This window comes from Populus alba, chromosome 14 (genome assembly GCF_005239225.2).
Source record: "Populus alba chromosome 14, ASM523922v2, whole genome shotgun sequence".
Classification (NCBI taxonomy): Eukaryota; Viridiplantae; Streptophyta; class Magnoliopsida; order Malpighiales; family Salicaceae; genus Populus; species Populus alba.
In genome coordinates this window covers 15,780,651-15,796,421 of record NC_133297.1, presented here as the reverse complement: position 1 = coordinate 15,796,421, position 15,771 = coordinate 15,780,651, and the positions used below count along the sequence as shown (strand labels likewise).

General features: G+C 36.6%; 3 protein-coding genes across 7 annotated transcripts; 1 reads left to right on the top strand and 2 right to left on the bottom strand.

The window, feature by feature from the left end:
* Positions 1-865: 865 nt before the first annotated feature.
* Positions 866-6,071, bottom strand: LOC118046975 (transcriptional adapter ADA2a). Of its 3 annotated transcripts, none has more exons than XM_035056286.2 (13): positions 5,837-6,071; positions 5,518-5,582; positions 5,264-5,445; positions 4,770-4,835; positions 4,493-4,618; positions 4,328-4,403; positions 3,888-3,948; positions 3,750-3,805; positions 3,540-3,641; positions 2,890-3,112; positions 2,272-2,482; positions 1,507-1,812; positions 866-1,291 (listed from the first exon to the last, which is right to left on the bottom strand). In XM_035056286.2, the coding sequence occupies exons 1-13, from the start codon at positions 5,911-5,913 to the stop codon at positions 1,100-1,102; spliced, it is 1,743 nt and encodes a 580-aa protein (XP_034912177.1). In that variant the 5' UTR covers positions 5,914-6,071; the 3' UTR covers positions 866-1,099. The 3 variants fall into 3 exon arrangements, with proteins under 3 accessions (XP_034912177.1, XP_034912022.1, XP_034912098.1); XM_035056131.2 differs by having other exon boundaries at positions 3,750-3,808; positions 5,837-6,069; XM_035056207.2 differs by having other exon boundaries at positions 3,750-3,808; positions 5,518-5,579; positions 5,837-6,069.
* Positions 6,072-6,359: 288 nt separating this feature from the next.
* On the top strand, positions 6,360-9,131 carry LOC118047229 (uncharacterized). 2 transcript variants are annotated; one of them, XM_035056497.2, is made up of 8 exons: positions 6,360-6,506; positions 6,788-6,915; positions 7,016-7,072; positions 7,208-7,300; positions 7,748-7,826; positions 7,982-8,106; positions 8,488-8,631; positions 8,718-9,131. In XM_035056497.2, the coding sequence occupies exons 2-8, from the start codon at positions 6,790-6,792 to the stop codon at positions 8,955-8,957; spliced, it is 864 nt and encodes a 287-aa protein (XP_034912388.1). In that variant the 5' UTR covers positions 6,360-6,506; positions 6,788-6,789; the 3' UTR covers positions 8,958-9,131. The 2 variants fall into 2 exon arrangements, with proteins under 2 accessions (XP_034912388.1, XP_034912460.1); XM_035056569.2 differs by having other exon boundaries at positions 6,377-6,528.
* Positions 9,132-11,579: 2,448 nt separating this feature from the next.
* Positions 11,580-15,033, bottom strand: LOC118047368 (uncharacterized). Of its 2 annotated transcripts, none has more exons than XM_035056682.2 (2): positions 13,249-15,033; positions 11,580-12,623 (listed from the first exon to the last, which is right to left on the bottom strand). In XM_035056682.2, exon 1 carries the CDS (start codon positions 14,915-14,917, stop codon positions 13,370-13,372), a length of 1,548 nt encoding a protein of 515 aa, XP_034912573.1. In that variant the 5' UTR covers positions 14,918-15,033; the 3' UTR covers positions 11,580-12,623; positions 13,249-13,369. The 2 variants fall into 2 exon arrangements, with proteins under 2 accessions (XP_034912573.1, XP_034912642.1); XM_035056751.2 differs by having other exon boundaries at positions 11,580-14,139; positions 14,533-15,032.
* Positions 15,034-15,771: the final 738 nt, after the last annotated feature.

The window sequence follows — 15,771 nt, the reverse complement described above, 5'->3', positions numbered from 1 at the left end:
GGTATGAAAGATGATGTCGAGATCCGGGGGACGAGGAGCCTGTGCCTGCTGCTGCCTGCCTATTTATTGGATTGGCCAAAAGGAGGAGGAAGAGTAAGAGGCTTTCTGGTTTCTGTACATTTTCTCCTTCTCTCTTCTCCGTTGGTTTTTATTCGAGTTGTTCCTTTCCTCCTTGTACTTTCATCGCTTTTTAGCACTTTCATTGGCTTTTTAATTAATTGTGGGGCCGACTTCTAATTAATGGGAACCCCACAAAGCTTTTATGGCGCAGGGAAGACTTGTAGTTGACGTCCTACGTTGCTACCTGCCTGCTCTTTGTAGGTGTCATTATAGTGCTTGTTTTTTCAAGAAAACACATTTCAAAAAATTTGACTTCTTTCTTATGACTTTGATTAATATAAAAAATTAATATTTTAAAAATAAAAACATTATTATTTCATTGTATTTCAAAAACGTTTTCATTGCGATGAAGGCCCTTGCCCTGAACATCATGTGTCTGTCCTCTCTTCCCTGTTATTGCTCAGGGCTCTCCCTCCCTCATTTGTGTACCTTCCTAGGGTTGCTTAACAATGCCATACCATTCTAAATGGCTTGAAAGAATCTGACACTATCCAAGAAATAGCACTTGTGTTCTTTACATAAAACCCTAGATCGGTGGCGCCCTGTACTCCTACGAAATCAACTCCAATGTTCTTTTGTTTCTTTTATCTGAAAATGAGGAACCCGGATCCTCAAAGAGCGTGGTTAATTCACATCAAGGTGATACTAAAATATTATGCAGAGGCAGACATTTGGTTTCACCCTGCTGGCTGGTTTTTTCAGAGTAATCATGCAAGAACCTAAATAAACTGAAAATCACCAGGTATTCTACTGTTTTCAAGGGTACTGGGATTAATACTCAAGACCACCATTGTGTATCTTCTTCCATTGATCAGCCAATACTAATTACACTGCAAAAGATCACTACACTATTTAATGATAGAATGCCTTGTCAAAATGCGTTCTTACATGAGAGTAATACAATCTATTGGAATGACGCTGCTTCTCTTTCACAAACAATGTAAGTAGATCATCAAAAATGGAGATGTCATACCTAGAGTCATGCTTGAGCAATCCCCTTTTTCACCAACATATCATATACTCTATCCACTTTGCTTGATTCCACCTTGAACAGGCTATGAGCATCGGTTTTGTTGGTAACAGTACCCTTTGTTATCTCTGTTGACATTATGTGCAGCATGTTGAGATAATGTGCAGGTAGTATTCTCAACTCACAACAAAGACGCTTATCCTGCATGTAATAATAATACATCACAATTTACTCAAGCGAATCTGATGCTCGGTAAACAAATAAAAGCATGCATGAACACACAATCACATCAGGCAATGATGCACAGGTTGCATTATCTCCCAAAATCAATTTCAAACATAGCAAACATGAGATCCAATTGAAAGCATGAACAAATTCAATAACATAAATGTTAATAAGTTGAACAACATTCTTACAGATTCAGAGAGCAAATCAGCCCCTAGGAATCCAGCAATATCCCACTCATCGAGGGTGCTTGAAATTGCTTGTTTTGCAATCATTGAAGATGAGTCGTTGCCACCAGGATGAAAAACAGTGGAACACTTGACAGCTCCACGAGGGCTGCTGTCAAGATGATTTGGCTTTGGCAACAGTTTACCTGCTGGGCCTGCTTGCATACTTTCCTTCGCTCTTTGGGCACTTTCTTCAGCTTCCTTCTTTCTCTTCTGCTCAATAAATCCTTGGGCCTCACCAGCTGTTTGACAGCCAGCAGCTCGAGCTTCCTGCATAATTTGTTTTTGTCATATGCAGCAGAGATCACAGCTTGCATTTGGAATTGATACAAAGTGTGCCTAAGAATGCTTCCATACAAGTTTTACAAATATTAAGCAGCAGGAGCTGGAAGTTGACAAATCTTTCAGCTCATGGAACAGATAGCTGGAACAGAACTGCTTGCTCGCAAATTCTAAGCAGCACAATGTCAATTAAAAAATTTTGGCATTACATGTTTCATTACTTTGAGTTGATGAAAATCAGTTTTGTAATTGATCATATGAAGAAACAATTGTAGATTCTCCATTTGTCCCATGAGAAATTGTGATTGACAGTAAACTACCCCAGCAATATCATTTTATTACAGCATGGGTGGTCACTATTGTAGTGGTAGCACAACAACTGGAAACTTTAAGAGCCAATTAACAGAATAAAAGATGCAGAGGGCAAGTGTGCAGCATGTATCAAACCTGAAGATCTTGTATTCTTTTCATAATCTGATGATCTTCAATAACAGTCTTCATCAATTCTTCATGCTCTTCTTTTGTGTGGAACCTCATGAAGACCTTGTAACGCTGATATATTTCCTTCTCTTCAGGTGAAAGGTTCTTCTCAAATGCATCAGGGTAAAACAAATTTCTTTCCAAAATAAAATCTTTCCTCCGTTTCCTCTCATCAAGCCTGCCAACAAGTCCCCAATGAATTTGAAAACTAGCTAAAAATGAAAAAGATCCCCAAAATAAAGGGAAAAAATAAATTTTGGTTGGATATCAAACTCAATATGTCCTAACACCTACATTTTCTTAGGAGCTCCCAATTTAGAGAAGCGAGAACCCAAGGTTAGTGCAGAAAAAATCTCGAAAGCCTAAAGTTCGTGGCATCATAATGTCAGCTGGCTGATCTTCTCCCAAAGGATTAATCATGGAACAGAGCAAAACCATCATTAAGTTGTGGGATAGGCAGCCGAAATGGCAAACTTTTGTTTTACCAACTGTCCTTTAATTCTAAAAGGAATTGGCCTTTAGAAGCAGCCTTCATTACGTTGTCTCTCACATCAAAAGTGCATGTTACTACAACTTCAACTGTACCTTTTTGAGTAAATGCGCAGAACTTGCAGTTTCATGTCAAGCTCAGCATCAGTGTCAGTATCTTTGAATTCCATATCTGCCAGTAGTTGCTCTGCATCATTATCATATTCAATCTCAAATTCCTGCCTCTTGAAATTATAGCCACTTAACTCTGTCATTGAAGGTCCTTCCTCTCCGCAAATTCTAGGTTTTTTCTCTCGAATGCTCCTGTCAGACAGAGGTTCTGCCAAAAATAATCATTATGCACTCATGAAAGAGATAAGAAAAGAAGCCAGCTCATAAAGCTACACACATTAGCGTAATTGTCCTATAACAATACAAACAGTTTGATGCATATCAATCATAAAAACTATAGGGTTACAAATTCTGACTCATGTACACTAAACTAGTTCCAGAAATAACTTTTAAAGAGCATTGCATGAATGTTCGCCAGAACTTCACATTACATCCATTTGTGTGGGGTACTGTTATTATGTGTAAAATGTAATTACACCTATTTTGTTTCTGGAATTTGAGTGAAGACACCCATGGCCAAGATCAATTACAAACATCATGATTCTACATATACCAGTAAAATAAAAGGCACCAATGTCATGAAATTTTTTCTAGTGAAGTTTGCAGTAAACAAACAATGAGCACGGAAATCACACCTTCCACTTTAATCTTGTCCTTAACCTGGGCCTCGTTAGTTGCTTTCTTAACTGCATCTGAGAATGTGTTGCCACTGCTTGAACCCTTATGAGAGCTGACTTCTGATGTAAGCAATAAGGTAAGAATTTCAATCAGAAAATGTTCTCCATAAAGTAATCTTCAAGAGAGAAATAAACAAAAAATAAACATTTGCCAGTCGAATGCTGTACCTGCATTTACTATAGATGACGAATGGCTGGCTAAATCTTCTTTCTTTGATGCCTCACTTCTGATCAAGCAGTTCGAGGAATTAGCAATCAGGATTAGAGTTCAACTGAATTCATGTATAATGGTGAAGATAGCCATACTTAATTTTCGCAGAGAAGGGAGACTCTTGGTTCAGTGTAAGCTCCTCAAAAGCAGACAACTCTGGGAATAAACATAAGAATCTGTTTAGCTAGCTTATTTTACATAGAAATCAGTATATGAGCCCAGTAAATAGGGATGCCAACAGGTGGACATAAGGGAGCGTGCACATGAACATGACTAGCGATGCAGAAGAAGAATGAAATATATATTTTAGATTAATTTAATAAAATTATTCGAAAGACGTACTACAAAAGCAATTAACATGTTCTGGGTTTTGCTTCAACTGAATTCATCAAAAGATAAGTAACTGATGAATTGAACAAACTTAAATCAGCAACCTATGATTTTAATTGAGAATTGGTGTTAAACTATAAAAATACCAACCACCCAATCCACATGTGACACAATTGCAAAGTACTTAAATCAATTTCAAGCTAACCTTTCTTCATTTCAACATTTCCTCTGGCCATTGCAAGGAGCTCCTCTCTGGTTTTTCCCATAACATGAGACATGTCCTAGGTAAAATAAACCACAGGGTGTTGGTACCATTTTAGCTATTTGGGATGCATACATGTACATATATACAAGCAAATACAAGTCTTACTGGGAGAGGAAAGCATGGGGAGTCCATGTATACAGCATTATAGTGATCAATGCATTGAGATTTGCTCTTGGTTCCAACATGTTCTGAAACTTCAGTCCAGTTCCCAAATCCATACATTTCAATGCCCTAAAAGTAAGGACAAAATACACCATCTAACCATCATAATAATAACACTCAGAATTCCAGATTCACAAGAGAAACCAGCATTTTACAGAAATATTAAATGGGTTTTAAGTAATATCGAGGAACACATAGTTTGACTTATTAAAGCAAATACCTCTAGAAGTAATATCTCTTCATCTGTATTCCAGTCTGGATGAAAGAGCGGAAAAGACAGATTGTCCTGTTAGAGAGAAATAATGGAAATACAAATACTGATTTAGGTACAATCATCGTTTCATTAATAATTCTCAAAACCAACCATCTTGTAGTGGTCCAGCGAACACAGAAATAGTGAATGAAGCCCACCATGGATGAAAGAAAAAATAAAGATGCCAAACATATAATGATATTCAAACACAAGTTTAAACTACACACTAGAAGGCAAATATTCCAGCACACAATGCAGTGGTTAGGATTGTATTGTATGTGCATCAAAATATCAATTTCAATGAGAAAAATCCTTAAGAGCAATGCTTGACTAAAATACGACCACGGTTAAGAAAGAGCAAGGTAAGACATAAAAAGTGATTAACTAGTTAACCATCTGAATTCTAATATGTTGAAAAGCTGAGAAGAGAAACATATAACAACTGGACAAGAAAACTTTACCATAACCCTGTAGGGATGATTGCCTTTATGAGGAGTCACTTCGGCTCCAACAGAAAAACACTCAATGCATAGGTCGAAATCAGGACACATTGCACACTTAATGCGAACCATTCCAGAGATATCTTTATGACAGTAATTGCAGTGGTATAGAGCCAGTTTCCCTTGACTCGTTTCTTGATATACTGCATTGTAGGTAGTTACAAATTATGTACTGATTTGCATACAAATTTCAAAGGACGATTAAAATATTATACCTGCTGGAAATGCAGTCTCTATACTCCCTACATTGGAAGTCGTCTTTTTCCTTTTTGAAGATCTACTAAAAAAAATAAATTAAAAATAAGTGCAAACCTGCAAGAAGCTAAAATAATTGAAATTCCAAAAAAAAAAACCAATTCAATAAAAGAAACAATTCACTTGTTAGTTATATATATTTGAACCAGAAGCTTCACATGACTGTAGACTCAAGTTGAAATTAGAAATTTTAGGGTAAAGAAATTTCCTCAGCAACCAAGCAATACACGATAAATAAATATTAAAAATTTCTGCACAAGCTAAGTGTGAAAGTTATACCTATTGTTTGGATCATCAGAGGCGGCGGCGGCAGTGGAGGTTCCGGAAGAAGGAGGGCGACCGCGCGAACGACCCATGGTAACAGTTAGTTGCAGTCTGGGAAACCCAGGCGTTGGAGAGGGAGGGTTTTTTATTTTTTAATTTATTTTTTAGGAATTTTAAGTGAAGAAGATGATGGTGCCACGTCAGAAACATTTGATCCAACGGTTAAAAAGTTTTTTAAGGGTTAGAGCTAAAGGCCATCTCGCTGTGTCACTGACTCACCGCGGCACGCACTTCCCTTTATTATTTTGTTTAATTTTTGGGAATTCTTTTATTTAACCCCCAATGTATCATTTCATTATTAATTAAGTTTTAAATCTTTTAGTCTTATGCAATTTGCTCCAAAAGTAACCTTTTAGTCTTATAAATTTTATTTATCACTAACAATACATAGATGGAGGGATAACATTGCTTAACTTTTATTACATAGGGAATAAAACTGACAGCATCAAAAGCTTAGGACTAAATTAGTAAGGGTTTTTTCCTCTGAAAACAAAAGAGCCCCCCCCCCCCCCCCCCCGCAGAACAAAAAGCGCAGCAGCAGGGACTACGTAGCATTCATGTTCTAAAAGTTGGAGGCTAAAGACCTCCTCTCAGTCACTCTTTTCTTTCAGTTCTAAGCAAAAAGGTTGTTTGTTTTTGTTTCCCAGGTTTTTGTTTCTCACTCGCTGTTTTCCTTGGTTGTCACTGTTCATGTTAAATTCTTTCCATGTTTGCAACCTGTTTGTGAAATTGCCTGTGTCGGTGTTTCGCCCCCCCCAACTATTACTAAAGTTACTTCAGTCGTTCAGAGAATACCGAGACTCAAAATTTGAAAAAACTATCAATTTCGTTTTCTTTTGATTCTTATAGGGTGAATTATATGTGATTGTAACCACTGTTTTTCTGGGTTCTGTTTTTTATTTGAAGAAATGGTAGGCCTTTCTCTTGGTGAAAAGCATTTCATACAGGGTGGTATTGATCAAAACCTCCGCTCTGACGGCCGGAAAAGAGATGCTTACCGACCTATTTCTATTGAAACTGGGGTTATCCCTCAGGTATAACTCATTCTCCTATCAAACCTGATTTGTTTTTATTGTAAATCAAATCAAATTACGGTATTGTTTTTCTTTTTAATGTTTCATGAATTTTGCACAGGCAAATGGCTCCGCACGAATCAGGATAGGTGCAACAGAGGTTATTGCCAGTGTGAAGGTATTTTATAGCCTGCATGACCATACTTCTTCCTTCTATGTGATTTCTTGATGATATGGACTTGTTCTTATGATTTGCAATATAAATTTTTGTGGTAGCTTTTTTCTGATTCGTTGCTTATTTATTTAAATGCAGGCTGAACTTGGAAGACCAAATGCATTGCAACCTGATAAAGGAAAAGTTGCTATATTTGTTGATTGTAGTCCAGTTGCAGAACCAATGTTCGAGGTTGTATACTTTTATATCCTGCCCTTCCCTTTTCTATTGTCTCTGCCCTGTTAATAGAGCCTTGTTTGTAGCAAGTCATTCATAAGACATTTGTCCCAACCAATCTAGTTAAAATGGCCATAGCTCCAGAGTGGAGTTGCTACTCTATAAATTTTCTTTGCACATATGGCCACGCTTCTCAATATACTGTGCAACATAATTTCTTGGCCATTAACATTCATTAAATGTTTATCCTTATCTTAGTTTAAAACTTGCAGGTCTCATTGATCCATTGTTTGAATCTGTATGAACTTTAAATCAGTGTTTTGCTATTTGCTGTATTCCCTCGTTCTTTAACTGAATGTTTTCCATTACATAATGAAGAGCTCATTTGAAATTTTCCAAGCTGTTTTCACCAGTATAATTCTCTTTCTTCTCAAGTTAAACCTGTCATCACATCTTACTCAGGGAAGAGGGGGCGAGGAACTGTCCACAGAACTCTCAGTTGCTCTTCAGTGTTGTCTCTTGGGTGGTAAAAGTGGAGCAGGTTTGTATTCTCAGTAGTGCATGACAAGTTCCACAAATCTGTTGTGTCATGTGTGCTCTCTCATTTGGCATTTCACCCTGCATCCTCTAATAATGCATTATTTTTATGGGTTCTTGCTATTTAAATTGATTATGAAGTGGTTGAATTTGTCTCAGGGGCTGGAATTGATCTATCATCTTTAATAGTCGCAGAAGGAAAAATTTGTTGGGATCTTTACATTGATGGGCTTGTCATCAGTTCAGATGGAAATCTTCTTGATGCTCTAGGTGCTGCCATCAAGGTACTCTACTAGTTATTTATATGTTTGATAGTGGTCTCATTCATTATTCCATATCCAATCAAACCATATGGATTGATGTGATGGCTGTTGGTAACATATGGTAAAAACATGATGACTGGATTGGTTGAATACGGAGTCACACTTTTCTCCCAGACTTCTCTCAGCTCTAGTATTGTCTCTTTCGAAGTTGATAGAATGTCAAAACTCACCAAGTTTGGGCTTGTCTGATAAAAACATGAGTTTTATAACAGTCTTTGCACCTTGCTATTGTCTCTGCGACAACTCACAACCACTTGCTATTCTAAAGTTGCCTTTGTTTCGAGAGTAGTTGATTTTTGTAGTTGAAACTGATAACTAATATACATGCTGCTATCTCCAAAGGCTGCCTTAAGCAATACAGGCATCCCAAGAGTCCAAGTTGCAGCCGGTGCATCAGGAGATGAGCAACCAGAGGTTGACATAAGTGATGAAGAATTTTTGCAATTTGACACTTCTGGGGTCCCTGTAATAGTTACTCTAACAAAGGTGATCCAATTAAACTGTTTCTCTTCACAATTTTGACAACCTTAAAGAGTTCTATGTAACCATGAATTTCTAATCCTCAATCTTAGGTGGGGAGGCACTACATTGTAGACGCCACTTCAGAAGAAGAGTCCCAGATGAGCTCTGCTGTCTCTGTTTCTATCAGTAGGAAAGGGCACATTTGTGGGCTTTCCAAACGTGGAAGTGCAGGTCTTGATCCGAGTGTTATTTCTGACATGATTTCCGTGGCTCGTCACATAAGTGAGCAGCTAATTAATAAATTGGACTCTGAAATATCTGCCGCTGAAGCTGATGAAGATGAAATGTGACCTCTACACAACCCTGGTATCATTGACTCAAGTAAGCTCTAATAGGACTGTTGATTGAATACTCTGGAATCTCTTAGCTTCACTTTAGAGATAAATGTAATCGAAAAATTGTTGTACATTTATCTGAACATGTCAACGACATTTTTGAAAGTAGCAACGTGATTAATTTGTCAAGTATTGGAATTTTTATTTTTATTTTTTATCACTCAATACCCGCATCCTCATTTTTTAAGGGAAAGGCGATCCAACTTTTTGGGGGTTGTGATAAGTAATTTACTCTTGGGAATGAAGCTTTGCCATCTGATATGATCATAGTACTATTTTGTGATGAGGCCTAATCATAGAAATGGTCGCCTATGATTACCATTCTCCACTTTGGAGACCCAATTAGTTGAATTAAGAAAAACCCTAATTCTCTATGAAATTGTGATTTATTTTATAACAGTAAAATTGAAGACACTCGTTGTATTCGATTTTAGATTAGCTTGACATTTTGCATTTTATTTATATACAAAGAATCTCGAACAACCCTAGGGTCTTAGATTGACCGCTAAGCATGTCTCCTTATAATGGATTAGTAGCATCCTTCTCATCGGTCCTGATTCTCTCGTTGCTAAAATAAGAATAATATTAATAAAATACTGCAAACAGAGTAATGGATGCTTCTTTTTTTCGCTTTCAGTTTGATATTTTGTTTTTAAAAATGATTTTGAATTCACATATAGTTACAGGCACTTTGCCTCATCACAAAAGTGTACTCAAATTTGTATATTATTGTCCTTTCCCCTCCTTGTCCTCTCTTACCTTCGCTGTCTTTCTATCTCACAAGACAAAGTCCAATTAAAGGAAAGAAAGAAAATGTAACTTGAAACATGGCCATGAGGAGAGCATCTTCAATTTCTCATACGCTCCTACAGCTCAAGTGTTCCTTCCCTGCACTCTCTACTTTTGCTATCCAGATCTTCTTATTCATGCTTGTAAAGTACTGGAAGAAATGCAAAACCTCAAAGCTCCCTCTTATAGGGAACTTGCACCAGTTGAATGGTGGTCCGTTACCTCATCAGAGCACCACAGAATTATCAAAGAAGTATGGACCTGCCTGTGCAACTCCAAGGTGGTGAAAAGTTTGCCGTCGCCTGAAGCAGCAGAAGAGGTTTTTAAAGACAAAAGAACTCAATTTTGCTCAAAGACATGCAGTTCTGGCAGTTGAACTAGTTTCATACGATGATGCTACTAGCCTTAAATTCTCTGCCATTGATTAATGAAGCTATACGGGTTTCTGGGGGCTTTAACCTGTCTGATCTGTACCCATCATCCCTTAAATTCCTTCGTTAATTGACAAGATTCTTAATGAGTTTGTGCATGGCCATAAGGTGGAAAGGAAATCCACTAGCTCAGATGACGAATCGGTCGAGGAAGATCTGCTTGACGTGCTTCTAGAGCTTCAGGATGATTCCAATCAGCTTGACAAGCTGTGATTCTTATTTAGTTTCATGCATCTTGCTTATCCTTGTCATGAAAAAAAATACAAAATTAACTTCTAAAAGACAATAAGTAATTTATCGATCAAACCAATTTTAATCGAAAAACCGTCACGATATTATTCTGTAAATATGATCTAGAATTAGTTTCAACAAGTCTCGGGACGTTTTCAAATGAGAGACGGGGGGATCTAGCTTTCAACTTCTCCAATGTAAATTACACTGTTTGTTGCAACAGTATAATGACACGGAATAGTATAATGATGCTTCTGCTCTTCTGAAAAAACACTAACACTTGGAATTAGGATGAAATTGTCTTTTCTAGAAAATCCATTAGGCATAATTTGATTAATAGGGGATAAACACATTTTTTTGTAGCATAACTAAATGATTTTATGCACAACATATTTTTTTATCCTGATTTTATATTACGGATAATAAGTTAATTAAGTTAATCCGAATTAATTTGATTTTTTTTTAATATTAATTTTTTTAATTTCATCATTTAACATTAATTAATCTTGAATTTTATTAAAAAAAAATTATTTTTTTAATAAGTTATCTTGATATTATATATATAAGATCATTATTTTTTCCGAGCAAACACAACTTATAATTGTTTAGACAATATTTTTACATTAAAAAAAAAAAATTAACCCGGTTCATAACACAGAGCGGGATGTATTCCCTATATCAAACTTCTAAATTCCAAAAGAGAACGAGACCTGTACTGTAGAAAACACGCAAAAGAAGATGACATGGTTCTTAACGAAGTCATCAATGAGCATAGAATAAGAAAAGAAACAGGCAGGGGGGTCATTCATCAAGCAAGGAAGATCTAGTGGAAGTGCTTTTAAACCTAGAAGAGTCTAGTAACCTTGACTTCCAGATCGCAGCCACCATTAAAAGTGTCCTAACAGAAGGGTTTTTTACTCTTGCAGTATTCTTGCTTAAATTTTTGTTTCTTTTTATAGCATTCTTTTAGACCTATATTCCCTAAAACCAGTGGCATGAACATACATCTAGCACCTGGCCATGGTATAAATCATCACTGACCATCAATAGCATATACAGATGTGGTTGCCACATCATATTCCCTTGGAAGTAATGCTAAACTCTTCCTAAATATTATTGATAAACATGAATAAACACTATAAAACACACTGCATAAAAAACTCAACTCTTTAGAAACAATGTGTACTGTACATCACAAATTCTCAATAATCTGTAACAAATTCAAGCACCTAAATTGTAAGAAAAGAGCATTTTGAGGAGGGAATACAAGGCACCAAAAGACTCGTATGGTTGGCAGGCCAAAGAGTACAGTGACTTCTGAAAAATTCAGATTACAGCATCTTCTGATATAGATCCAACCTTAAATATATAAAATGAAGCTCAAGGAAAGATTGGACCATAAATTACGGTGATAGCACTCAATGTGTTGCTGATTCCATAAAATACACATGCAAAAAGATTCTGAGCATGTTTGCAATTTAGTCCATGGAACTAAAATTCAGTTCAGCCCATTCCAGTGCATGTTTGCTGCAGGGAGTGATACCACAGTAACAACCATAGAATGGGCAATGCCAGAGTTGCTGAGTGGCCCTGGAGGATTGGATAGGGCACAAACTGAGGTGTGACAAGTCTTCGAAGGAGAAAACTAGAAGAGTCGAACACTTGGAAACCAAATTATCAGAGATCAGTTGTCAAAAAAACCTCTTCAGGTTACACCCTCCAGTCCCCTTACTTCCACGAGAGGTAACAGAAAACCAATGGGGATATGATACCAGGGAGAAACAGAACGATTATAATGTGTGGGCAATAAGTAGAGATTCACAACAAGGCATTGATGCAAATTCCTTTCAACCAGAGGCTCCTCAGTTGTTCCATCAGTTAGAAGGGACCAACTTTAAATATCTTCTATCGAAGCAGGAAAGAAGATATGTCCAGAAATATTTTCCATTCCAAATATTGAACTTCCACTTGGTCAGCTCTATATCAGTTCGGCTGGAAACTGGCAAATGGGGAAAGAGTAGAACAGTTTGATGTGACATGGATCCTTAGACAGTTATTTGGAGCAGCACTAAATTCTGCTTCATTTCCACCCCTTGCATTCTTTACCTCACAGATTAATTGTAAATAGGATCAAATCTGGTTGTAAGGACTTTTAAGTTACTATCCAACACTGTCAAAGTTAATTTCAACCATTAGAAAATTATGGCTACAATTCAGGCTCAGGGTTGTTTCTAAAATAAGAAGTTGCTTCTCTGGTTTCCTTTTGTATTTCAATTTCCTTGGGGCTCTAGTCAACATCTCATAAAGTGATCTATCTTTGGAGAAGCTACTGTAATTTCTATTTACGATTTTATCTTGAATAAATTTTCACCCTGCCTGACTGGAAAATGACGGAGATTTTCTTTCCTTCACTAGAATGAAAACAATCAGTTCAATTTAACTATATTGAGTTTAACTTTTAAGGATGATAGAAGGAAGTGGAAAGAAACAACAGCAGATGTTATGAACTGGGTTCCACACACTAAACAGTTTTCGCTAAGAAAGATGGAACTCCTATATTAACATAAAAAATAATTTATCAAATCGAGGACCAACGAAGCCAAAACTAAGAAAAGATTTGGCATAATCCAAAACCGGAAAGATGGTTCCATAAAATGGAAGATATTTTTAGCATATGATAAAAGAAACAGAAGCATGAGCAAGAATATTTCTTAAACACATGAAGGCATCAACTATGCCCAAGAGTAAAACCATGCACAACTTGTGGTTAGAAATAAACATGAATATGAAAGTACCTTACAGATGTTTGACAGGAAAATCCTTTAGTCTTTCGCTCACTAAGTAAGAGATGTACTTCCAAATGCCAAACTTGCTTTACCTATAAAATATACAGTCGAAGTACGAGCGTTAACAGCATTATCCAAAGGTTCTGTTCTCTTTCTCTGCCATAGAATTGAAAGGTTCAGCTCTGTCAAAACCTTCTGGAATTAGACGTCTTGCTTCCATCTCATGGCATAACTTCATTGCCAAATTTTCTTTTCCACACTGGCAAAGCCCATCATAAATTTCTAGTAAGGTATTTGAATCAGAAGCCATAGACCTCGCAAACATATCCATCAGGACATTGAATGCTCCTTCAAAATCCTCATTCTTGACAAAGGCAGATGTCAACATCTTGAAAGTTTGCTCATTTGGATGACAACCACTCCTTACCATGCTTTTGTACAGCTGAAAAGCACGGTCAGAGTTCTTTCTTGCACACTGTCCACTAATGAGAGCAGAAAAGGTCGAAGCATTGGGGACTAAATTCTCTTTATCAAGTTCTTTAACAAGAAATGCAGCTTTCTTAGTCTTACCCTCTTTGCATAGCCCCAAAATCAAAGCATTATAAGTCAATATGTCAGCCTTAACTCCATTTCTCATCATTTCTTCATAAACCTTACCAGCCATATTGCTATTACCCACTTGACCATATCCATTTATCAAAGTATTGTATGTCACAGTATTAGGAGTGACATTCATAACTTTCATCTCACTAAAAAATCTATTTGCTTCATGCAGTTTCCCTTCCTTGCAAAACCCATGAATCAAAGAGTTAAAAGTAACCACATTCGGTTCCAAACCATTCTTCCCCATCAAGTTCTTAAACTTGGTAGCTATGCTCAAAAGACCCTTATTGCAATGCCCTGCAATCAGAGTATTGTAAGACACAACATTAGGAGTAATTCCCACACTCTCCATCTCCCTAAGCACTTCAACGGCCTTTTCAAGTTTCCCAGACTTGCAAAGGGCGGACAAAACCAGGTTGAAAGTGTATGAATTCGGCGATATCCTACACCGACGCATTTCTCTATAAAACGTCAAAGCAATATCCACCCTATGAAAATCAAGCAAGGAACTCAAATATGCATTGCAAGACTCAACAGTAGGCAAGAAACCATAATCTTTCATTCGAGAAAAAACATCAGTAGCATTCCTAAACTTGTTCATATGAGCATAAGTCTTAAACAACGAGTCAAAAACCCGCGGCGAAGAATCGCACATTCGATACGAAAAAAGAAGGGTATCAAACAACTTACCAGGCAAATCAATGGAGCGGGAAGCAAGAAGGGTTCTGAGAATGGATTGTGCTGACTTGAACTTGCTCTTTTTGGTAAGAATGTGGAGAATAATGGAATGGGTTTCGAGAGTAAGGGATATGGGGTTTAGAGTTTTGAGAGAATTGAAGAACTCAAGGGAAAGAACATGATCTTTTTGGATCTTTAGAAGAATATGGTTAACTCTAAAGGGAGTAAAATGGGTGGATAATTTGTTGAGCTTATCCCAATCAGAGTGAATAAGGTGACTATGTACAACGTTAACAAAATCAAGGTCTTGTCCTTTGGGTTCCGGGATTGTTCTGTGTGGGATTGGATTGTTCCGATTGAAAGTTGAAAATCGACGGAGATGTAAACAAGTTGTCATGCTTTCAAGGACTTTGGTTTGTCAAGGAAGGAAGAAGGGATAGAGGGCAGTCTCAGCCAGTCGGTCTCGGTGAAGGAGGGAAAAAGGAAGTGAGTGAGCGAGATAGCAGAAGGAAAATCGATTTTTTTTTTAAAAAAAAAAAAAAAACACTGATTTTTGAATAATTATTTTTTATGCGATTACTTTATCTAAATTACGTGTTGGGTTAAAATTATACTTTAAATTACTTTTTCATCAAAAACATTAATTTTTTCAATGCATGGCATTGAATAATTAATACATATTTATAATTAACTATTTATTAAGTTAAAAATCATATAACTCTCTATATACGAAGTTTTATTGCCTTCATATATTTATAATCATGAAAGAACATCACGTAAAAAATCCTAAGACATAAATCAGGATAACGTTCAAATTTATTAAAGCAACATCTTGTACAAGCTTCCTTCTTATGTAGTTATGAAGAGTCATTGATACAACAACAATCTGCACCTATGTCTTATACGAAAATACTAGCATGTTCTGCAAAATTCTTCATCATTTTTTCCACACCCTAGAAGTTCATTTAATTACAAATCAAACTGAGGAATGAACCCAATTAAACAACTCCTTCTAACTTCTTGGCTAGCCTCGACAATGAAATTATGGAAGATGGTATCTTTCACCATTATATGGACCCAAAAATCCATGTTCACTTAAATAACTGGAGTCACCAACAAAATACTTTTCTACATTCACCCAAGACATCTAAAACAAAAAATATTTTGTACAATGCAACCAAAAATTAAATAAATAAAAATTTTGAAAGAAGCCTTGTTGTTCTATCCAAAATACCTTTTGGTGGTTTTGAA